The sequence below is a fragment of the Diceros bicornis genome, chromosome 6, assembly GCF_020826845.1.
Source record: "Diceros bicornis minor isolate mBicDic1 chromosome 6, mDicBic1.mat.cur, whole genome shotgun sequence".
Taxonomy (NCBI): Eukaryota; Metazoa; Chordata; class Mammalia; order Perissodactyla; family Rhinocerotidae; genus Diceros; species Diceros bicornis.
The window spans coordinates 89,677,132-89,703,048 of record NC_080745.1 but is presented as its reverse complement, the minus strand read 5'-3'; the positions used below and the strand labels follow the sequence as shown (position 1 = coordinate 89,703,048).

The window sequence follows — 25,917 nt, the reverse complement described above, 5'->3', positions numbered from 1 at the left end:
CACAATCTCAGCCACAGGAAAGTTTCCCACGTTATAGAGTATCTTACAAAATCACACACATACATCTGTGGGTGTGACTGAGGGTTTCATGCTGGGTTAAAGACGTTCATGTGTAGTTAAGATAAAAGCTCCATCTTCTGTCTATTTGCAACATCTTTGTCTCAGTGTACTTTCAGAAAAGTCTTCATTTTTAGAGGTACCCAATTCTTCGCTATTTCCTGGTTTGGTTTGGTTTTATACAGATACCATGCATCTATTGCAGGCCAGTTATTTGCTTTACAGTATCTTCTGAAATATTCACTGCAAGCCATTATTACTTTCATTCCAGGAATGAGGAAGCTGAAACCCAAGGAATTAGTGGACTCGCCCAAGGCTATGTGATTTCTAGCCTGAGCCTTGGTCTAATCCCTCCACGGCTTCTATGTCCATCCACTCACTGCCTCTTGGCTTTGCCTCCTCGACCAGCAGTGTGGACGAGAGGAGTTTACTTCAACACGATATGCATCAAATGTCTCAGATGGAGGAAAGATACACAAATCCCAAAGGAAAACAATGCATGAAAAGCCAGTGAAAGGATGAAAGTAACGGAAACTGGAACAGAGGGATCTCAGCAACTGTAAGAACATGAGGAATATGGAGGAAACGGGGTGAGAAGTGAGGAGTGGCTAGAAAGGAGGGAACGTAGGTAAGGAGACACGGGTATCCAATGGCTATTATTCATGGAATGAAAAGTAAAGACACCCCAAGTAGTTATAGAAAGTATAATTTTTGCAAATGCAGATTGCCAAATTATGAAGTCTGAGAATTGGCAAACTTGAAAGCTCTGTGTTATTTTCATCCCTTATTTGTTCCCTTTGTTGAGGATTTCCGGAAGACCAGAGACATCTTTAGATATCCTTCTAAATATCCATTCAATAACAAGTATTCTTTTCTTTTTTTCTTTGGTGAGGAAGATTGCCCCTGAGCTAACATCTGTGCCCATCTTCCTCTATTTTATATGTGGGACGTGCCACAGTATGGCTTGATGAGTGGTGTGTTTGTCCGCACCCGAGATCCAAATCTGCGAACCCTGGCCGGCTGAAGTGGAGTGCGTGAACCCAACTACTACACCACTGGGCTGGCCCCCAATAACAAGTATTCTTTAAATCCCAAATTTATGTGCAGCTCCATGATAGGTGCCAAGCTGACCCTCTGCCAAGGGGGAGAAGACCTGTCATTGAAAAGTTCAACTTTGAAGCAGAAATGGGTATTTCAAGAAGATAAACCTAGAAATACAAAGGGAATTACTTTACAGAAATGAAGACCTGAGTAAAGTGAAATTTAGCAATGAGACAGAAGAGGATCTAAAAGAGATGGAGTGATATACACAACATCTTCATGACAGGACCTAAAGATGCTCTCCTGCTACCTATGGGGTCACTGCACCAAACCACCGTGAGCTTCCCAAAGCATCCTAACGCAATCAAAAGTTTAATTAAACAACTAAATTGATAAATATTCCCTTTATAAGCAGAGAGCCACAAAGAAAAGATCAGAGTGAAAAGGAAGCATATCTGGAAACGTCCAGGCTGCAGGACAGTGTGGCGTCTCCCCTTCATCACAGCAATGCCGCGTGACTGTGGGTGCAGTGCTCTGTCCTTGCTTCCCAAACCTCGCTCCAGCCTCGGGCATGCCCCAGCTCTGGGAGTACATGACCTTGACTTGTCCCTCACAGACCAACTGCAAATCAGGAATCCCATCAGATAAAAATAGTTCCCCTTGAGTCTAAACTGAAGAATTTTGACTGGTCTCAAGACAACCACTGCAAAGTCTGCCACTAACTTTGGGGGCCTTTGGGGTCACACCAGGTGATCTTTCACAGTGGATCCCACACATAGCTGACGCGAGGCTGATCTGAAGCTACCAGATCCTTCTTCCTCTTCCTCAAGCCCAGAGTTCTGAGCTGCCCACAGCCCTGGAGGCTTTACTGGGTTCTGGAAGCTGCTTGCTTAAAGGGCGGGTTGTTTCATGGACCCCAGCACCTTGACAGGAAGGTCACAGCTCCTCCTACAGGAGTCCTTCCTTGGCCCCGGGGGACCAGGTCATTCTTCCTCCAGGAAAGGATTTTGGCTGTGCCTCTCCCCAGCTCTGTAAATTGAACAGAAGTCAGCCATGCAGGAGATTTTCTTTCCAAAGCTGCACAGATTGAACAGGAAGATGGAGGGTGCTGTCCAGCGACAACACCGCGGCCAGCAGCACAGAGCAAATTCTCCTTTGGGGTCCCCAGTCGGCATGGGTCTGGCTTCCTCAGAACAACCGTTGTTGCCTGGGGTGGCAGAGAACTCAGGTTCAAGGCCACCAACACTGCCAGACAAAAAGAGTATGGGGCAGTCAGAGGACGTGAGCTTCATTCACCCCAGTAAGACCACAATGGGGAACACGCCTCAAGGGATGCAGAGAACAGCCTCCTGGGACCTCAGAGGGAACTGCGCAACAGTAGCTGGACCCGGTCCCCATCCTGCTCACCAGCAGAATCAGAGACAGGGCCAAAGCGAAGGCCGATTCCCTCTTAGGTCAGTGGAACTGGACATGAACAGCGCTTAAAATACAAAGTCATTCCAGCCCACCCAAGCAGGGTGGGGCTGGGCTCTCTCAGGGCAGGAACACACTGAAGCACAAAACTTTGCCACCTGTGGTCCACACCATGGATTTATCTCCATCCACTACCCCAGATCCCTGGCACTGCAGAGAGCTTGACGCAGACAGCTCGGCATGCTGCCCCTCCCGCAGGGCCAGCTCACCTGACAAAGGAGAGAAACAGGGCCAGAGCCGCCAGAGCTGCCCTGCTCTCCAGCCTCCCAGAGCTCGACTCCTGCATCCCACTCATTCAATAATAATCACCAGTAATAATAATCACGAGGAGGGGGACACTCCCTCCAGCCTTTGTGCAGTGTTACTGTTTGCTAGGCACTTGGCATCCACCATCATGAATCTTTCCAGACGGGTATTAATCCACAGGTGGCCCGGGGAAGTCACACCACTCTCCCAGGCCACCCGACTCGCAGGGGCATGTGTGAACCACGGTCTGTCCAACTCCAAAGAGGCCGTGCTTCTCCCTCTACACAGTGAGCGCCTCACCTGACCAACCTCCGCGACCGTGGAAATATTAGCAGGGAGTCAGCATCTACTTTTCTGTCCTGACTTTGACCCAGGGGACCACAAAGAAGTCCTGTGTGGCTTCTCCAAATCTGACACTGAGGACATGTTCTATTATGTAAAACAAACCAAAATCAACCCCGCCTCCCCTCTAAGGACAGCAAGAGGAAACTTCCTTAGAAATTGGTGTCAGGGAAAAGTAGGCCTCCCCTGGAGAAAGAAGACATTTCCTTTCTGATCAGACCCCAAGAATGATGAACTCACACTGTTCCTCATTTGTCTGGGCTTAGAGACGGCTGGGAGCAAATTGGGGTGCTTCCCGACGTGCTTGCCTTATGCTGGAGTCCCATAGGGTTCCCTGCAGCCCCTCCTTCCCCCAACAACCCCTATCTCACTACATGCTTACTTTCAAGTGTCACGTTGTATATATAGTTTCTTTAAACTGAAAAAGTACCCCAATGCATCTTATAGGCAGATTATCAGTGATAAGCAGGACATTCCCCTTCTCTACGTTTTCCTCCATTTTAGTAACTCACTTCATAATGTACTGAAAATGGGGGAGCTTAAGGTCCACGAGAGAGCACCTAACTACTTGACAAATGCTGCTCAGAAATGCCAGGTCACATAAATTACATGCAAAGCATGTTTACCTCCAACGGTATCTCATCAAGGAGAAGCACTCCGTTCTCTCTAAATCAAGTTTAATTCGTAGGTTTAATATCAAAAATAAAGGAATCTATCCAATATTCAGCTTGCTTATATTCCATTTCCAAATCATCAGCAGGTTAATAGCTAATTAGAAACATCTTCCACGTGATGTGCTGCAGCCTCAGATGGGAATGAGATGGCCATTTACTTTAGTCGAGCAATAACACTCAGTTTGAAGAATCAAATCAGATTCCTGATCCCTCAATCCCAGGGATGTTGGAGAAAGCAGCGAGGAGGCCAGCTCCTGCAGGGCAAGGACTGCGGGGCTTCCAGAGAAAGGGCCGGAGCTGCCACCTGTCAATGCTTCCACCGCCGCCGAGCCCTGCGCAGCCACGGCAAAGGTGTGCAGGACAGAGGTGTGGAAAGCTCCCAGAAGCAAACCCAAACTGGGAGGTATCTATGGCTTAGAGCCCAGTTCTACAAAACACTCACCCACCTTTTCAACACATACAGTCCATCCCACTGCATCACAGCTGAGGGATTCAATCTGATAATTTAGGATTTTCTAGCTCTTGCAGAAAACCCCACTCAGTGTTCTTCCCCTGAACACAGTGAATCAGGAGAGAAGGAACTATAATCACAGAAGAGGAGAGATAGAGGGGGCTCCACTAACCTCCTCTCCCAACCTCCACATCCCAAGCAGCCCCATGTTAGGGATGCAACAGCAACAAATCAGACAAAATGGGGAAAAGATCTTATCTGCTACGAAAAATAGATTGCATGCTGAGAAAAGTGGCAAGTGCTAAAAAGCTACCCATAGGGTCAGATAGTAAGATCTCCTTCCCCTTCTGGGGACGATTAATATTTATATTCACAAATATTAACACTTAGCGCTATCTATCCCTTCCTAAGATCCTGAGTCTCCATGACACGGAGTCGATGGACACTGGATCCTGAGTATGGAGAACGGCTTGTAACGTCTCTGATATAGCAACATGGGGAGAGCCTTTTGGAGCAGAGTTTTTGTTTTGAACCATTAGAATCTACTGAACTGAAAAGACCAAGCTGTCAGAGTTCATTTTCTTCCTATGTCAACCAAACTGTAGAATAACACAAAATATTTCACTTTACAATATAATTTGTATCTTCAATTTACTTGCAGCTCTGGGAATTTGACAGGTACAGTATTAAGTAAAAACTCTCCTCTGAAGTCTTATTGGAAAGGTTAACACAACACAGCAAGCTCCAGCAGACAGCAGCCTCCCTGCAGCTTCCAGACTCGCCGTTACGATGCCGGCTCGTGGGTACAGACTGGGAGCTCCTGCATACATTTTGTGGTAAATTTAGAACAACTTTCAATTAAGGAAATCCACTAGCTAACAGATCTTCAAGAGAATAAGAGGTATTATTTGTTCACTGTATAACTACATCCAGAATTATTTCTCTGTGCATCCAAATATAAAAAGGGTAACTGCATTTTACTGCTGGAAAAGAACTGCTACAAAAGTATGTGATGTATTTTATCAGTTGACTTTGCAATAAAGAGCATTTCCCACTGACATTCATTCCTCCAACCAGACAGTCACTCAACCACTGTTTGCTGAGGAGCTGCTATATGCCAGCAGGGTCACTGCGCACTGAGCAACCACGAAGATGATGAGTGATTTTCCCCACGTGGCATCCAAGATGCACACACAAATGTACAGAATTCCGTGAAAACATGGTCAGTGACATAGAAAAGCATCTTATATGAGTAAAAATATGTAGAAGATGCCACAATCCTATTGACATTTTAATTCTATGGAGAAATTATATTAAACGTTATTATCATTTCTTTATAGATCTGAAAATGTACTATATATGTGAATTTTTAAAAATTTAAGTTTTCCATTGTCAGGCTTTCCTGAAAATGGAGACAAAATATTATCCAATTTTATTTCCGATTTTGTGTCTAGAAAATAGCAGGAGTTTGATAAATAACGGTGTAATTCCATGTTCAGTCTTCAAGATGATTTCATTTCAAAAGCTGCATTTCATGGAGCTTCCATATAGAAAGAATGGAAAGCCTTGCTATCTGGACGGTCACCATGCTTGTGACGACCAATTCACTAGCAGGAAGTCCACTCAGTTTCTTCCTACAAGAGTCTTCAAAAAGAGTTTTTTTAAAGAAATTTTTTTAAATAAAAAATTTTAATGTCAACCAACAAAACCACTATTAAGAGAGAGAGAGAAAAGTCACTGAGGAGGAAAAGATATCTGCTACACACATACTTGAAACAAGGTTCTTATTCTGCAAGCACAGAAGAAAAATAGGATAAGGGGTTAATATCCAAAATGTATACAACTCAATCACAAGAACACAAGCAATCAGATTAAAAAATGGGCAGAGGAACTGAATAGACCTTTTTCCAAAGAAGACACACAAATGGCCAACAGGTACCTGACAAGGTGCTCAACATCGCTAATCATGAGGGAAATGCACACAATGAGATATCACCTCACATCTGTTAGGATGGCTATCATCAGAAAGGGAACCCTGGTGCACTGTTGGTGGGAATGTAAATTGGCACAGCCACTATGGAAAACAGTATGAAGGTTCCTCAAAAAATTAAAGATAGAACTACTACACGATCCAGCAATCCCACTTTTGGGTATATATCAAAGGAAACAAAAACACTATTTTAAAAAGATATCTGCACTCCCATGTTCATTGCAGCATTATTCACAAAAGACAAGACATGGAAACAACCTAAGTAGCCATCGAAGGATGAATAGATAAAGGAGATGTTATATATATATAACGGAATATTATTCAGCCACAAAAAAGAAGGAAATTCTGCCATTTGCGACAACATGGATGGACCTGAGGGAATACATGCTAAGTGAAATAAGCCAAGCAGAGAAAGACAAATACTGTAGGATCTCACTTATATGTGGAATATTAAACGAAAAACAATGAACTTCCCCAGAAGAGACACTTGCTAATGTTTTCCACAGGTGTCCTACATGCCAGGCACTAGCAGGGGCAGCCCTGGGATCTACATTCATGGCATTGTGACCCCCACGCCCACCCTGCTCCCATCACCAAGAGAACCTGAGCCACGTCCATGGGGATCTACTTTAAAGCTGGAGCACATGGCAGGAAGTCTTGGGGACAACTGCCTCCAGTTCTCAGGCACCACCCTAACACATGAAAGATCAGCTCTGGCATCTCCAGGGGACGGCCGCTATTATCTATTCTAAGGGGTGCTGGCTTTGCTGGGGTCATGCAACAGAGAAGGGTGGCTGAGAAATGTGGAAATAAAGAGGATCAATGAAATGAATCACATATATTTCTGTTAATTACTTAACATCACTGAGACTCAGTTTTTGCATCCATAAAATGGAGATATTATTGACATCTTGAGTCAAATGATTCCTTGTGATAGGGGACTGTCCTGAACATGGAAGGATGTTCAGCAGCACCCCTGGCTTCTACCCACTAGATGACAGTAGCCCTCATTCCACCAGTTGACAACAAAAATGTGTCTGGACATCACCTAATGTCCTGTAGGGGGCAAAATCGTCCCTGGTTGAGAAACACTGAAAAGGAACCTCAGACAATTCTGGCAAAGCAGCACTCAGAAACATTGGCTTCCTCCTCCTCCTCCCATTCTAGACTTAAATTAAAAGCTTAACATCAGAGTGTCTTATACTGCACAGGCTTTCTTCTAAGTCCCAGGAGCGTTGGAGGTAAAAATGTAGGATGGAAGGATCTGGAGAACAACCTTAATTAATAAAATGTATTGCCTCCATTCTGTTTTGTATTAAGAGAAGTTTCACGCATCACACAGAGAGGGCACTTGGCTCCATTCCTTGTGAAGTGAAGTACGTCCTCCAGGATTAAGTGCCAGCAGAACGGCGTCGTCAACACCAAAGTGTGCGCCGGCTCTGAGAATTCTTAAACAGACTTTGCCCTTTCAAAACTTTCCTCCAAAGCCAGCTTCCCTAAATAAGAGCTCTGGCTAAGAGCTCTTCATCACTGCCATTCCTTTGAGAGTAGTTTGATTTTTCATCTCTGAATTAAATAAAAAGGCAATTTGAATAAAACACAACTGTATAAAATATCTATGCTATGTGCAACAAATTGGTTATAAACAACCAGATAAAATCTGAAATTATTTGTTTTAATTTAAGGCCAAGCTTAATTATTAAGCCAGGAGCAAAAGCAAGCATGCCATAGAATAACTGTACAGAAAATACTAAAATAATTTATGAAAACACCATAAAGGATAAACAGAACTCCGACTGGCAGCAAAGCACCATGCACATGAGATCCTTCTCCTGACATGGGATCCACAGCAACATCACTAGATCCAAGTCAATATCCGTCTTGAAATTCCAGGGCTTCAAGATGGCCAACTCAGCCCCAGAGGAACGTCTTGTGTGTGTCTCAGGGAGACTAGGCAGAAATGTACTCAAGTGCAACCCAGGTCGGCCCAACCAAGGCGGTAGGCCTGTGCCTCAGCACCCGAAAACTCGGGTCTGAGCTGCAAAACGTCTCAGGCCAACGTCCTTGGAGAGGATGAAGGTTCAGAGAGCATTATTACTAAGTGTATGAGCTGGGTAAAATGCAGGCATGCTGAGCTCTAGGGAAATTTTCATTCTAGAATGTTTTCATTATACTGACTTTGAATTCCTATTTCTTCACTGAAAAACAATATTTATTTTTTTTCCTTTTGGTCCTTAGCTAGTTGTGTTGTGACAGCATTGGTGTCACAGCTTCCGTATACTATTTCAAAGGAAAAAATGATTCTTAGGTGTGCTTAAAATCTTCAAGCCATTTGGTATGCAAAACCTCAATAGGAAACCATAAATTTAAAAATAAATTAAATTAAAAGTAACATCATCAACTGAAACCCCAGGCTTCAAAGAAAGGAAAAAAGATGTTGAGAAGAAATAATCCAACAGTCTCTTGAGTCCAAAATGCTTTATATCTGTGCTTTCAATATGCACAAAGATTTTAGCTGCATGCCCTTTCTCGGGAGAAGTGTTTCCTGGGAAGGAGACTGAACAGGAATGAAAACACACAGTCCTCCCTGACTCAACCATTTTGAGGCTGTGGCTGGTGCCAAGGCCCTTGAGGCAGACCCCCAGCAAGTGGGGACCCCCACCTCTCTCTCTCCCAACCTAAGGCAAATGGTACATCTTCTCTGATCCAAGCCCAAGGCACAGTGCTGGCAAGGACTAAAATTCTTCCACAGCAGTGAAGCCAAATGGCAATGTACCTGCAAACAGCCTACCCTGCAAATTTGCTTTCTGAGCATTACCATGATTTATCCCTAAGAAACCTGGCTTCTTAAGGGCGGAATCCCTTTCCAAGGCTTAAGGCCCTTTCCTGTCCTGACTATACGCCAAATTAATTTAGGCAAAAACATCATTGAGCTTGCCATCCTGGACTCTGATACATCTGACGGATATGGCATATGAGTGGGAAATGTATTATATTTAAAAGGAGAGTAATGCTTGGTTACTAAAATATGCATGGAAAATTTACCTTATGAAAGGAGCCACACATGATTATAACTGTGCAAATATGTATTATGTACATCAGGTTGGTGGAAACATAATACACTACATTAATGGATTGAGGAAAACACTTGCTGGTCAAAGGATGCCTGAATCACAGGTGAGAGGAGACATAGAAGAGGCCACACAGAAAGGAGCCAATGATGTAGTCAAAAGGGGATCAAGAATGCAGATGGTGCAAACATCATCACTCTGGGACAGTCTCCACATGCCCATGACCAAAAATATGAGTAACACCTAGACACATGAAATAAATAGCAACATGGTCTCACAAATTCCAAGTTGGAATGCAATTTCAGAGTTTGAAAGGACAAATGGACAAATATAAGATTAACTTGATTCCAGATAAAGTAAAACCAGACAATAGTTTTTGATTGGTGGTCTCCAGTGTTTAAATGGTGAACATCTAGACAAGACTAAATCAGGCAGGTCAGCAAAATCCTCTACATTCAATACGCTAGTCTTTCAGACAGGTCCAAGTATGACCAACCTCGGTTATGGCCAACATGCTGACTGGTAACATCTTAAGCATTTCAAAACTGAAATATTAATCTCTTCCATTTTCTGTGGGCAGAATTATGAGTTCTCAACTAATTCCTTAACCATGATATTCTCTTGCTCAATGTGTCATATACAAGGATCTACATCAAAAATTGTCAGTCTCCCCTGACAAATTGCAAGGATCTTCTTTATCATCCAGTGAGAATTTTGCAATCCATTATATTTTCCTTTTTCTTTTGTCTTCCAGGCAGCTTCAAGTCTTTTGACTTCTAGAAAGCTTCACATTTTCTCTATAGTTTTACATGTTCTATTTTATATTCATGGTCTATGAATCATTCCCTGTAAAACATACCAAGTCCTGTATGAAAGTGTGTAGCATAGAAACCACAAATTATAAATATAATCTCCTTTAAGCCCCAGCTTAATCTGAAAGAGAGCAGGAAGTATGAGGCACAAAATCTACGCTAATAGAGAGGGACACTTGAGAATGGTTGATAATCACAGTTGCAAACTACAATAGCTCAGAGGAAGTGAAAACGTCGATTTTGGAAGTAAAAATGTCGATTTCATTTATTTTTCATCCTGAGAGAGAAGAACACAAGCAGCAAGGCCTAGTGAGAATTTGAATCAGGGTAGTTCAATTTTTAAAAATTCTGTTGCAAGTCTGAATAGTTCACAAACGTAGGAAAGGTTTTGTTCCTTGCTATGCAGCCGATACGAATAAGAGAGTCTAATTCTAAAAATTTGAAAATTATACTCAGTCCTGCCCCTTTTTTCACCCACTGCACACTGTAGAAATGCCTTTCTCAAGTCAAATTAAAGCAGTTAATAACAAATGCTTACTTCAAGATGGGAAAGGAATTCAGTCAAACCAGTAGACTCATTTCCTACCAGGTCACTCCTATGCCTTAAAATTCTAGTCAGGGATTATTCATGTACAAACACCCTACTGGGATGAATTCAAGCCCTCAGACTAGAAGAAAGACACAGAAACTCAACCAAGTTTACGACCAGAGAGAACTCTTTGATAGCCACACATGACTCTTCAACATTAGACTATGCTACGCTGACCTCAAAGCGTCAATCTGAAAAATTTAGATAATGACTTCACTGATGGATGCTAGCTCTTATATGCTAAACAGTGCAAGCCTGTGCTTCCAATACGACCTGAGATCTTAAATGGAAACTTAGCGTTTGCTTCCCTCTGGGAAGATTATAAAGCACTTCTGGATGCTAACACACAAGCACACTTCTCCTGTATCTGAACTGTGCTTATCTTAAATGTCATCTTGCTGTCTGGCACTATCATATCCTAGAGCAGAGCTATAATGCCAGGCCATCGCCAATCAGTTACTATCTTGAACACAGCAACCAAGTGACTACTGTTCTTTGGGGTATTCATTATACCCTATAACTTTGATTCCTGATTTACAAGTTTTTGCACCAAAACTAATAGGCACTATCTTTAATTACATTTTACAAGCCCCATGTATTGCTGGGACAAAGCTGAATAGTTGACAAAGCTGCTGGGACAAAGCTGAACAGGCATACAAATATTTAAGAGACCACAGAGGCTGATTTTGTCCATTTCTAAGCTGTGGGTGGTAAAGCTGCATGTCCAGTTGTGCCATTAAAAGTTAAATACAGACTCTGGAAGCTTCTGGGAATCACTGCTTATCCTACTAAGGCAAGGAAGTCTCTAATGCATGCCAGGAGAAGGAGCAGGGAAGTCTGGCAACATAAAAGATATTAAGCTATTAAGTCATAGGCAAAAAAAAAAAAAGGCAACTAGATAATGACAGAGAAACAATGTTATATGGCATCTATGTAATTTCTATAGGAATGACTTTATTACAATATTAGTGAGACTTTGTTCTTCTAGAACTTCACAGTAGGACTCCATAAAGCTCAGTAATGAATGGCACCCTCTTTATTAGCATATACGTCTAATGGCACCAAAAAGGTAAGTAGGAACGTCTTGACTTCTATGCTTATAATTCACTCAGGTAAGTAGTAAGGTTTGTGGAGAAGTTGTGCTTTAAGGACACTAGGATTAAAAACAAAACAAAACACTCTCTTTGGGAAACAGGAGGCCTACTCAAGGTGGCAGGGTGGTTTATGGTGTGGGGCAGGGGTAGACAGCCTGTATTTAAGTACCGGCCCTACCCCTTCCCAGCTGTGTGGTTTTTGGTAAGTTACCAAACCTCTATACCTCAATTTCCCCACCTGTAAAGTGGGCATAGAAACAACAGCTGTCTCAGAGTGTCACTGAGGGTATTAAGGACACGATTACATGCAATATCCCCATAGCAGTGCCTGGCACATGGAAACTATGCCACACGTTGGGCCCTCCTTAGCCCTTGGATGCAAATGCAGAACAGATCACAAAGGTCAGCACGTTAAATAAACAATTAAAGAAGCTCTTCACTGTGAAACTGGCATTTAAGCAAAGATGTGAAAGAAAACTGAAGGGTCACCAAACCACACGTCTTGAGATGGTTTTAAGTTTTACCTAGTTGGCTGCATGGAGGCAATACCTTCTCCAAACACCCAACTGACTCAGCTTCTAAAAACCAATTTGTTTATTCAACAGAGGAGCAGCATTCGGGGCAGGGGGATGCAAGAGTGAAGACTACAGTTATCATGGCCCAAATTTTGATCAGAGTCTAAAATGTCTCTTTCATGGAATGCTCCTCTGCTATCCACATTGGCTTGAGAATTGTTCCTGCGGACTGTGTCAGCCGTGATGGGAATGCAGATTTGTTTGGGCTTCTCAGAATCAGAAGCTCTGAGAATAAAAGTTTCTTTACTTGACACCAACAAATGCACACACACACGTACATGGACACATACACACACGTATAGGCACACATATACCACAACATGCATGCAAAAACTCTCAGAAGCATGTGCGTGCACACACACCACACACATACATGTGTGCATGTACACACACCATACACATGCACACACACACCACATATGCACACACACCACAAACCCTTAGGAAGCGCCGATGGAGTAAACACTGTCGGCTGGAGACTTGGCCTCAGAGTACCAGAATGCTTGATTAGACAGTTCCGTACAACATTTTGCATACAACATAAAATAAGCCATAGGAATTTCACATTCAGAGTGTTTCCCTTATCAAGGTGTCTTTTAAGGCTGTAGCCTATGTGCACACCGAACAAGAGAACAGGATGGACTTCCGGCTCCAGACTTCAATTCTATTATCACCTACACCAGACTTTATCCTCAGAAGTCTCCATTGTATCCTTTGCTGAAAGAATACAGTAAACTGTGGCTTCTCCCTTGTAGTTTCCTTTCCCAGAAAACAAAACTCTCCTCCCCGTGGTTGAGATGCAAAGGCTTGGGTCCAGGATGCCACTAGACACCTGCATCTCTGCCATGCAGCTGGGCCCTGCAGAGGTGCACTGGTGAGTAGGGACACGGCGACAGGTCGGCTCTGGTGTGCGGGGGATGCACAATTCCAGTGAGCCCAGGTCAAGCCACTTCCTCACCCCAGGAACAATAAGACATCCTGGGAGACGCTGGACAGGGTCCCAGAGAAGGAAGTGCAGAACACAGTGCTCCATGCCATGAGCCACAGACCACGCGGCTGTTACCCACATGCAGTTTGGGGGCAATGCTCAGATACTTCAAGGTTGACAGTAGGAAGCAGGTGATGGAGTAGTAGGAAGAAGGAATGATGCATCGATAATGTTAAAACTGAAAACAGACCCTCAATCATCATAAAAGCAGCAAAAAAATAAATAGAGTGTGGCTGTACCATCCTCGATGAGTGACAATTTACCTTGGTGAAAGCCCTGGGAGTAGGGGCACCAAGTCATACAACTTCAGGGAACTGACCACATCTCACCTTTGCAGGAGCAGTGCCCCCCAGGTGTGGAACAGCAGGGCATGGGTGCCAGGACATGGCCACTCTGCAGGGGAGATGGAGAGCAGGTCAAGTCCATATGTGGGGTCAGGAGGCAGAGAATGGGGTCCATACCCACCGCCTCCCCTATTCTGCCCTGATGCAGCAGCGCCCTCCAGTTCTGGTCAGCAACGTAACGGGGTCTATGGTTTCCTTACTGACGTAGCAAGTTAATCTGCTCAGTCTAGTTAAAATGCAGAAGCCACGAGTTACTTTATGGCTAGACAGCAACGAGTGGTCTGTCATTTTTGGCTGTAGCCCGTAGCAGAGCAAGGAGGCTTTGAGTCTACATGTAGATCCAGGACAGTTGGTTTTGTTTGTTTTGTTATGTGAAAAACAGGCCGTTAAAAACCCAAACACTGCAGCTCTTCAGAGTAATTCTAAATTGTCACTTGCAAAAGTTAATCCTGACAGAAAAAAAGGAAGAGAATATTAGTGGTTTATTTTAAGTCTCTCATTTTCTAGATGATTCAGATGCCAACAGAGCCATGTGAATAATCTAAAGTCACACAGTAGGTGCGAATGCAAGAAGCTGAGGCCAGGAACCCCTGCCCTGATCCCCAGGCCATGACCATGACGTGTCTCTCATGGCCAGGAAAGGCTCGTGCTGCGTGTACTTGTCCACAGGGTGGACCAAAAGCATCAAAAAAAGGGCAAAGCCATCAGGGAAAATGCAAGTTAAAACCACAATGAGATGCACTCCACACCTATCACAATGGCTAAAATGAAAAACAGTGACCACAGCAAACGCTGTCACAGATGCAGAGAAACTGGATCCCTCTTACGTACCTAGTAGAACGTACAGTGGCACAGCCATAGTTTGGCAGTTTCTTATAAAGCTAAACCTGTAGTTACCATTAACCCAGCACTTGCACTTCTGGGCATTTGTGCCCGAGGAATGAAGATTATGTTCACACAGAACCTGCACATGAATGTTCATAACAGTTTTATTTGCAACAGCTCCAAGCTGGAAATAGCCCAGATGATCATCAACGGGAAAATGCATAAACAAACTGTGGTACACCCATACCGGTGAAACACTACTCAGCCATGAAAAGTAACAAACTTTATATACAATCGAACTGAATCTCCAGGGAATTAAGCAGAATGAAAAAAGGTTACATCCCAAAAGATTACATACTGTAAGATTCCATTTATACATGTTTGAAATGACAAAATTTTAGAAATAAATAAGAAATTCGTAGTTGCCTAGGATTAGGGAGGGTGGAGGTGGCACGGAGAGGAGGGTGTGTCAGAAATGGGCAACAAGTGGGACCCTGTGGTGACGGAAATGAGAAGAAAACTGGGAAAATCTGAATAAGATCGTGAACTGAAGCAACGTCAATGCCATGGTTGCGGTTGGTACTGTAATTTCACAAAATGTTATCATTGGGGGAACCTGAGTAAACTGCGTAGAAGATGTCTGCGTATTACTTCTTACAACTGCACTGTCTCTAAATCCACAGTTATCTACCTAAACACTGTAATAGGAAAGAAGGAAAGAAAAGAAGAATTCAACAGAAATTTCTTCTGGAAATCACATGCGATTGAGACCTGATGATCTTTGTTGGTACTTACAGAAATGATAAAACCCAAGTGCTAGAAAATTACCCAACAGCCCTCGCGGGGCGATGATAAGCAAGGCATAAGTTTAATACTTAATAAGTCTGAAAAAAATGCTCATGATTTTTTTTTTAAAGCTGAAATATGTGTAATGCAAACAAACACCTTTCAAAAACCTAGCATAGCGCTGAGAATTGCTTCGGCTAATGATAAACACGTGGTTAAAATGAGATGGCAAACTGACGGCAAACAGCACCTCTCTGCTCTTGACAAAGGCCAAGCGTAGCTCACGTTCCGCTTTGTCTTCCTCCAGCGGGCAGGGCCCAAGGTCTTCGTGCCAGCGCCCCATGCTGGCATAAGGAAATCACCCCACCTCCAGGCCCCATTCTCCACGTAACTATTTGCGTCCCAGAAGGGGGCGCCCCCGTGGTGTCCAGGCAACACCACCGTTCCCACCAGACATGACTCAGGCACCCCGGAAAAGACGAGACCTTTCCTCCCTGTACTTACTTATTCTGCATCATGTTCATTATCACCCAGTCGGAAGGGTAGACATTCTTCCCAATGAGATTCTTAAACATGATGAATGTTTCCATCAGGAAATCCTGAAATAAAAACCAAAACATTGAAACAGCCCACCAAGAAAAAGGTGAAAACCAATCCCCCCTCCTTGAATAATTACATTATAAATGACCTCACGTTTGTTAGCTGAATGAAAACATTCTAAAAAGTAATGAAGGGCCAGCCCGGTGGCTTAGCGGTTAAGTGCGCGCGCTCCGCTACTGGCGGCTCAGGTTCGGATCCCGGGCGCGCACTGACGCACCGTTTCTCCGGCCATGCTGAGGCCGCGTCCCACATACAGCAACTAGAAGGATGTGCAGCTATGACATACAACTATCTACTGGGGCTTTGGGGGGAAAAAAAAGGAGGAGGATTGGTGATAGATGTTAGCTCAGAGCCGGTCTTCCTCAGCAAAAAGAGGAGGATTAGCATGGATGTTAGCTCAGGGTTGATCTCCCTCCCAAAAAAAAAAAAAAGTAAAAATAAAATAAAATAAAATAAAAAGTAATGAAGATGCATTTCATAGGAGCTGTGTGTTTCTTCTGTCTTTCTGTTTGCCTGAGCGCCTCCTGTCTGGGAGAACTTTTTCAAGGATATATTCGGAAATAGTCCCTGGGTATGTCTCTCTTATAGTCATAAAAAGTTAATCCCCAAATATACATTCTTACTCTTTCCACTTTTAGGAAAACACATTTTTTAAAAACATAAAATGCAAGTCACAGCTATTTCTTATATTCACTCTAAATCCATTTTTCATTACGAACAAGGCCTATCAGGTTGAACACGCTGTCTTACTATTCATTCCTTTTTCTCATGTGATTTAACAAATAAAAGGCTCAAACAGGAACTCCTGACATCAGCTTGCTGTAAACCATTTGAGCATGTGGTCACATTGTCAGACGCTCATATATGGCAGCTACATCCCCATAAACTACTCATTATGCCTCTGCTGTCTCATAGACGACCCTCTGCACTTCATGGGTCATATCCTGCTGCCCCACCCTGCTTCCACACTGATAAGACTGCTCCTGCCATGGGGAAAGGGTACCCATTTCCTAGGGGTTCCACCCTGTGCCTGTGGGAATTGGGAGAATTTCTTGAACCTGACAGGTTGGCACTTTTTCTGAGCTAACCTGAACAAAACAGGTGGTTATCCTGAAAGCACACACTCCAGTAGTCCACGTGCTCTCCTAAGATCTGGGGCGGGAAGGAGAAAGGCAACTGAGAATTCACTTAGAAAAATGAGGCCATGGTTAGAGATTGCCAAATGAGTGGATATTTCTCAGGTATTGAATCTACTGAATCATAATTAGGTGCAATGTCTGTGAAGACCAAGGTGGTGAACAGAATTCAAGCAGCCAAGAAAGCAATTCCCAGCACAAAGTTCTAAACAAGTACTTCTTGCAAAGAGCCACAAGGTAAATTTGATAGTGACAATAAACTGATGTTCAAAGTTAAGATGCTATCTCTGCAACCTTAATAGCAATGCCGTGTTCCGGCAAGTCACATCTGCTGTGTGAGGGGTTTGGCGTGCCTCCACCGGGAATAAAAATTTGGGAAGCAACCATGATCACCCTTGAACAACAGACAGCTCCAGTCCAGGAGAGGTTAGGGACCCAGGCAAAGTCAAGCGAAAAAGTTAGCCCAATGTCCTCTAAACTTTGCTCACACGTGCCCTGACACCAGGCCTTGTGAGCAGGAATGTTCCGGGTGCCCCCTATACGATGAATGGCTTATCTCCCCAGTTTAATTATTGAAATTCATATTTCACTCCTTAAGTTTCCCCACTTTGTCAAGAGTTTCACATTTTAATGACCAGGTTGCATATTTCGCCAGCTGAGTGCCGTAATTTAGTCACATCTCTATTTGCATGAAATTGCTGGCTTTCTTGCTGATCACTCCTCAAAGCCTAATAATTGAGAAACAGGGTCTGGTTTTTATTATTCTGGAAGAGGAACATATTTTCCTAACTCCTTGTTTTTTTTTTTTTTCCCCTAGAGAACACAGTCCCATACTTCATTAGTATGGCTCAGCTGTTAAATTTTAGTACTTTGCTGATCAAACAAAATGCTGCATATTGTGGGAGATGAGGTTTTTGCAGGGCTTCCTTGTTGGTCTGCATGATTTACTAGCCATGGTGGTGGTCCCCACCACTGCATTTGCCTAGAACGGCTGATGAGGCTTAACAGACTGTTACACTGGGATCTCCAAGTCAATGAGGGGGGTTGGAGGATTAATATGGGATATTTTGTGAAAATTTCATCATTCTGTACCAATCCATTCCTGCTGCATTTTTTAGTTTGATTGTTCACAGGATGCTCCATATAATAGGTGGGCAGCTCTAACAATAGCCATCAACATATTCCACAGCCAAAATCTTGTCATAAACCCATCTGCCTCTGTCCATCCCTATCCCCACCCACTTGAATAAACGGTCACCCTTTCTCACTTGGACTGCCAGAAAGGAATCGTAACTCATCTACCTATGTCCACTCTTGTCCCTCTTGGTCCCCACTTCATCCAGAGTGACCTTTTCAAATTGCAGATCTAGTCAAGGCACCAACACTTCCCCAGTCTCCACTTAATCCACATCCCCAGTGGCTTCCCAGTGTTCTTAGATTACAGCCAAAGCATCTTGACTCTCAGAAGTAGGAAATCACCATTCTGCTATGCCAAAGAAATAACTGTTTCAGACAAGGACCATCAATAGATGCTAAATTCATCAGATGAAAGACCGTCAGAAAATAGGATATTTGCCAACTTTCTGTGGATGCCGAAGATTACATGACAATTGCAAAGGGGTGTGTATCTTCACAATAGAGAAATCTGGCAGTGACTCCCTTTTAACCAAGCGATCAAACTTAACATAATCAGGAGTGGTCAGCTGGGCATTCCCAAGCTCCCAATGGACACAACAGGGAGCACTTAACACCAACTCTGAAGCACTCTTGCCAAAAGGATGAACTTGCATTTTAGACCAAGCTTCCAGTTTGCAGGACATACAGAGGGATGGAGAAACAAATTGAAAGGCATTACAAAGCAGCACTCAAAAATTCCTGAATGGAGGATAATCTGCAAATCTATTGGCTTGGTCTCTTCAAAAAAATAAAAAAGCAAAGCCATGAAATGAAGAACAAACAAGGTGATGGACTTGTTCTAGAAAAAAAGGGATTAAAGAGACACTACCAAATGCAATGGATGAATTCGGACTGGATTCTGATTTGAGGAAGCTCCTAAGGAAAGACAAGAAAGATTGGGAAGAATTGAGGAAATGTGAATATAGATGGTATGAGGGGATGGCTGCTATGTTCTGAAAAGGCAATAGGGCCATTGGAGAATGTCTTCATTCTTAAGAGAAGTTTGCTAAACATTTAGGGGAGAAGCACGTTTCTCACTTCCTTAGGGGTCTGGCTGTATAGATAGAGATACATAGTGATACACAGAGGAGCCAAATATGGCCAAATGCTCACAATTGTTAATTCAGGTGATAAGAATAATAATTTTCACTGTACTATTCTTTCAGCTTTTCTGTATGTCTGAAACTTTTTTATGATAAATAGTTAGAGGAAAGAATACAAGTGAGACTGGGGGAATCAGCATGAGATCAGTAGACGGTATCAGTGCCAACATCTAGTTTTGACGTTGTACTCCAGTTTGCAAGACAGTAGTAATGGGAGATAAGTAGGTACAGCATACACAGACCTCTCTGTATTATTCTTTGCAGCTGCATGTGACTCTACAATTATCTTAAAATGCACAGTTTACTCAAAAAATTAATGCTTTAAAAAATAATTTTAAAACAATTAGGGGGAAAAGAGCAAATAAATGATGTAGAAAGTTGAAAACACACAAGCAAAGAACATAAAGCTTCTGAGCATGGCCTATGGGGTCCTGTGCAGTTTGACACCCCAGCCCCTCTCTGGGCTCACCTCGGCCCCGCCCTCTCACTGCCCCCAGCACAGGCTCCTTCCTGCACAGGCGGCTCCCCTTACCTGCAGGACTCCTCCTCCTGTTCCTCAATATCCCACAATCTTCTTCTTTGACCACCAGACTCAGGCCAGTCTGGCTACTTTACAAGGACCATTCCTTTGAAGTATGGATAATTTGGGTTAGTTGGAAGGACTCCCTGATTAACTGTGATAGTCTCCACTAGCCTGTAGGGTCGTGAGAGCGGGACCTAACTGCTCTGCCCACTGTTGTTTCCTCCACCCTACTAAACACAAAGTCATCGTTCAATAAATAGCTATTGAGTAAATTCACTGCACTGCCCAGACTCATCACCCAGTGTTAAAGCTTCATTTACAAGGAAATGGTCACAAGGAACAAAGAAACAGATGTTCAGCACAAGGCTCCTCCTCTCACTCATGACGTGCTCTACACAGGCTTGCAAATCACCCTTCAGTGGCTGTTTCCCATGGAACTCAAGGCTGTTTAAGACCAGGCATGCCCAATAGCAGAATGCTTCCTAGGCAAAGGCAGGTACTTGGTTAACATTCTTGCCTTCATAATCCCCATGAGCATCCTCACTCGCCACTTCCCAGGTGTGAGATGTCACCTTGGACCACCATAGTATAGGCTGCTGGTCGACGAGCATGGACAACGTTAAGAAGGAAGGGGCAAAGGGCATGTGTCTGCCTAGTGAGACCAGGGCAGGTGTCAGGTAGGGGCTCTCAGACGGGTGGGACTGAAGCTGAATAAAGGTGGGAGGACATTCCAGGAAGAGGGCCCTGAGAGCTCAGAGACCTGGTTGACTTGGCTTCCTTAGGTAACCTACAAGTAGACAGAACTGTGGGAGGCCACAGCGCAAGGTGGGGCTGCACAGTAGCCTGTGGCTGGCCATGAGCCGTCGTTGCAGGTGAGAGGGATGGCAGCACCCTGGTTCTGCCAACCTTCGCTGTCCTTTATCCTGCATTCACTCAACCTTTAACCAACAAGCACTACTTCTACCAGCACTGTCCTTGGATAAGTCATTGTTCACTCAGTCATTCAACAGACATTTCTTAAGGGCCTCTTAGTGGGAATTTGGGACAGGTGGCAAGACAGCACTCTCTTCTGGAAGGTCCAGAGCACTCCTTATCACCTCCGATCTTACTCTGGAGATTCTGAGTAAGTTCTCTACTTGTGTTCCTGATTCCGAGACCCGGTCACATGACAGCTGACAGCCCATTCCGCAGATCAGCAGCCCCATGGCAGAAGAAGAATTTAACGACCCTGCGTAGCTCACCATCCTAAAGGGACCACCTCTATTGTGAGAGAGTTTTGAGTTGACACGCCCATTCTTTTTCTTTTCTGAATCAGTCTTTCCTCCTCATGCTGTGCTCCATCCTCTCACTGTCCTGGGGCCCAACAGGCCATCTGAGAGACTGTAAAAGTCATAGCTCTGTGGCATGTGACTTTGGTGTTGATAATAACTGTGATTTTGTATAGGAATGACTCATCCAACCAAAAGGGCTAAATTTGAAAACTTGAAGTAGCACTCGTTATAAAGAAGTAGTCCTGAGAAAACGGTCTAGGTATTTTCATATTGGAATACTAATTAACTTCCAACTAGTTAACACAAAATGATCTTTTATTTTTGTGACAGGTTGTCAGAGTAGAAAAACAGTCAAATACTCTCTATGTATAGTTAATGGATAAGAGCACATTATACAAATGGTCTAACAGATTAACCACAATAAAAGAGGTTTACAATCTTTGCAGTATGAATTCGGGACATCCAAATTCCATTTTATAACAGAAATCAAATCGTCTGCAAATAATCAATTTTCTGAACCGCTGTGTCTAAGGAAAAAAATCCCTTGGGAAATCAGGACCACACCATGTAGTAAGTATCTGATCATCTGCTCTGTGCACACATTTGGAAATCAGCAAATTACAGTCATTTTTAAACACCATTTTATATAATCACTTTTCACAATACACTGAAGCTCCCCTATCAACAGCACCACTCACTCAATAGTTCACATTAAATATTTTTAACAGTTTGCATGTGTGGATTTTGATTATGTGACTGTTTTGATAAAGGGAAAATTATTACTTGGAGTCCTAAGTTTTCTGGATGGGTAATACTTCTTATTCTGAAAATATTACTATTCAGCCTGGAATGTTATTTAGGAAATTGTTCATATAGGTTCAGCTAATCTATCCTTCCACTGACCAAGACAGGGCTGAAGGATACATGAGGCATGAAATGTTACACAAACCAAATTTGATTTCACTGTGCCATAATTGCTAAAGAATCACAGAATATAAATGTGATGTAGATTTCCTATATGAGCATACCCCTACTTTAAACTGCTCATTAATACTAAAAAAAAAATGCTACACAGGGGGACACACAAACATATATACATTCTTGCTCCTTGACTGTTATTTAAGGAAAACTGCTATGATTTTAAGGTATAGATCCATATTTGTCTCCTTAGAAATTTAAATATATATATATGTATATATAGATACACACACACACACACACATATATAAATAGTGGCAACAATTAATTAGGAAATTTTTTTTATAAATAATCCTTTAAAAAAATAATTAACTGCATTCTCTTCTTACCATTCCTTAACAAGAGAGATGTAAAGTGCCACCACCCTTGTTCTGGAATCACTAGGAGCATTTGCTGTACTCTACAGGAATCCAGGGGCCTCAGAAGTGGAATCCATGCTACTGGACACCAGAGGTGAGGTCAGTGTCTAATCAGGAACTCTGCCGACAAGTTTGGCTGCTTTGCAGAGGACGTCTGCCATGCGGCCATTTGACTCAGGTCGTTAGGGAGGGAGCTCCTAAGTGATAAATCCCCTCTATTACACCTCTCCTAATTAAGTCATACCATAGTTTTACGGAGGATGACTAGAGAATTATTTGGAGAAATGCTGATGAGCTTGCATGATTAGAGCTAATTAATAAGAGTACAACTTAAGGCTGAAAAGGCTCTCTGGCTTCTGCTATTAAGAAGTCAATCAATAAACAAAAAGAAGTTAATGGTAGACTCTCTTTGGGTAAAACCTCCAAATTTTCAATGATCCCAATGCACAGGAGAGGAAATTTTTTTTTTAATTTTTTATTGATGTCATAATAGTTTATAACATTGTGAGATTCCAGTTGTACATTATGATTTGTCAGTCAAAATATAAATGGGCCCCCTCACCCCTTGTGCCCACCCCCCAACTCCCTTTCCCCTGGTAACTACCAAACTGTTTTAGGAGAGGAAATTTTGACCAGAGAAGAGAAGAGATTTCTCTGGGCTGACACCCTGAGTCACTCCCCAGTCCAGCAAGAGAAGCCAGTCTTCGTGTCAGGATCCATGGCTTCAGTTAGACTCTCCCAGGTGGCTTCTGAAATCAAGTGGAGGCAAACCCTCATGCAAAACTCATCCTTCAACTGGAAACATTTACAGTAGTGTTTTGCCTAAAATGCTGGCCCAGAAACACGGTTATGTGAAAATGGTCAGTTACACTCACCACAACATCAGTCCTCATTTTTCCAAAAGTCTTGATCAAATGGGCATAGTGGTAATCTTCCATTTGCCGTAAAATAGCGGTCATACAAGCCACAAAGTTTCCCTGTAAATGAATCAAAAGATATAATTAGATGGGGAAAGAACAACACTCGTGGGAAAACTTGATATCAGCTAAGAGTCTGGAATCGAAACCCGTCAGAGAGAAGCAATGGGGCATGAGTGAGAAGCCCCAAGTTCTGCCACCCCTGGCTGACTGGCCTGCATATAAGGGGACCAGCCACTTCCAACCTCATCATCTTTTTTTTTTTTTTTTGCTATATTTCCTTCTCTCTAACTGCATTAAATGCTTCCTGACACACGGCAGTCCAGGCTGGAAAAACAAGCTTTAAATATTTTTGCATTAAATATATGCAAATGAAAGACAGGATTGAAATCACGGCCACTTATGTTTTGTGCTCTCTGGAAAGTTCCCACCCTTATTACCAGGCAAAATATGTGTGCAGCCCCTCCTCTTGGGCCATGGCAAAGAGAGGCCTTTTATTTCTCAAAAATCTGTCTGTATCCCCGTTGGCCAATTTGGAGGCAATCACCACCGACTCCACAATGAGTTATGGTCCAATTCTACTCCACGAGAAGAATGTGAGGAGGAGCACAGGCTCATCAGAATGTAAAGTGGGAGAGAGGGGAATTTCTCATACCAGACAGAGCTGGGAGGAAAGGAAAAGAAGGAGGAAAAAGAAGCCAACAAACAAAATCAAGACAAGGAGAAAGAGAAGGGCCAAGGCAGCTAGCACATGGAGGTAGCCAGTGTGTGTGGCTGTGGGTGTGCACACGTTTGCGTGTGCAGCTCTGAGCATGCGTGTGTTTGTACGTGCAACCCGAGGGGTTTTGGTTTGGTGGGTGGACAGGGGGCTAGCAGCCCTGCCGCCATTACCTGTGCAATGTATCACTTCTGGGGTTCATGGCTAACCACATCTTGAAAGGCTTCCTTACTTTTAAGTATTTTCCCCAAAATTAATGACATTTTAAGAAACATATGGGTCAGCCCCGTGGCTTAGTGGTTAACTGCGCACGCTCTGCTGCTGGCAGCCCGGGTTCGGATCCCGGGTGTGCACCGACACACTGCTTCTCCGGTCATGCTGAGGCCGCGTCCCACGTACAGCAACTAGAAGGATGTGCAGCTATGACATACAACTATCTACTGGGGCTTTGGGGGAAAAAATAAATAAATAAAAATTAAAAAAAAAAAAAGAAACATAGAACATATATTTTCTCCTGTTAAACCAGTACGAGTTTGGTAAAATTATAGGATGAGACATACTTTCAGACATGTCTCTAATTTTGCCCTATTAAATGAGTTCCCAAACTGCATCTTTTTATTAACTCTACTTTTACAAGCAATATATTTGAATGCCTAAATGTCTTTTGTAATAATTTGTAATGCACACTCTACAGTGAAATGTTCAAGTCCGATATTTTTTCCAATCCATTTTATATCTATTGTATACATATATGCTTCCAAATGAGTCCTCAAAGGATGCATTACAAAATTACAAATTGAACAAATACAATAATGATAAAATGGTATCTTTCATTTGCCCAGAAATGTATTTGTGAATGATTATAATTGATGAGATTTAGATTTCAAGTTGGTGTTCAGGGAAGAACTAAATAATGCCTGTTGGTCACTGGAGGAATGATCTGTAATATGGCAAAATGTCTATTTATGAATACGAATTTCAGAAATATGTAAATATTGGGTATCCTGTTGAGCTCAGGAGAAGCTGCCTCTGTATCTTCTTTACTCCATATGAGATGCCATCTTTTGGATAATGGTCTTCATGATATTACGTGTTGATGGATTACAACGTGGCCAGGGCTGTGCTGAGGCTGTGAGAACCATGGCCTCATTCAATCACACTACAGAGTCTCTTCGTGTCTCATTTCACAGGCAGTGAAACTGAGGCTGAGAGGCGTTCCCCTCTGAACGAGTAAAGGGCAAAACTGGGTGTGAACCCAACACTACCGGCTACAAGGCAGGTGCTTCATGGCTGAGGTAATTTCTTTCCCTCTTATCAAGGTATCATTTTAATTCTTTTTCTGAGACATCTGAGGCCACTGCTGATGGCCAGCATGAGGTAGAGATTCACTTTCTCACCTTCCTGCTTTCATCAGGGGAAGCTGGAAGAGCATGAGAAAAGATAAAAGCCACCACAGATGATGCCCCACCTGCCGCCCTGACGGAGCTATCTGTGACCCAGACTCCAACTCCCTAGATGAGGAGCTTTCCTAGAACAACAAGAGGCCTGATTTGGCCAAGGTGCACTGAGCAGGGGCTCACATTGATTTTCTGGAGGTCAAAGGATGTAAACACTGGAGGCTTATACATTAGAATCGCCGAAATCACAAAGCCAGCTATGCATAATCAGAAGCGCTATACCTATGTGCTTAACTTAAAATATCAAGTTGCAAGTACAAAGAAAAGCAAGACCCCAGAGTGGTCTTGAGAACGCCGAGGCCAAGAGCTGAGCGACGTGAG

General features: G+C 43.1%; 1 protein-coding gene across 3 annotated transcripts in view; it reads right to left on the bottom strand.

Moving 5' to 3' along the window:
• DOCK1 (dedicator of cytokinesis 1) overlaps positions 1 to 25,917 on the bottom strand; it is a 512,522-nt gene that overhangs the window by 178,098 nt on the left and 308,507 nt on the right. For all 3 annotated transcript variants that reach the window (XM_058544272.1, XM_058544274.1, XM_058544273.1), the window contains 2 exons: positions 23,380 to 23,481; positions 15,863 to 15,957 (listed from right to left, as the gene is read on the bottom strand). In XM_058544272.1, the coding sequence (XP_058400255.1) occupies positions 15,863 to 15,957; positions 23,380 to 23,481 (197 nt within the window). The remainder of the gene's footprint in view (positions 1 to 15,862; positions 15,958 to 23,379; positions 23,482 to 25,917) is intronic.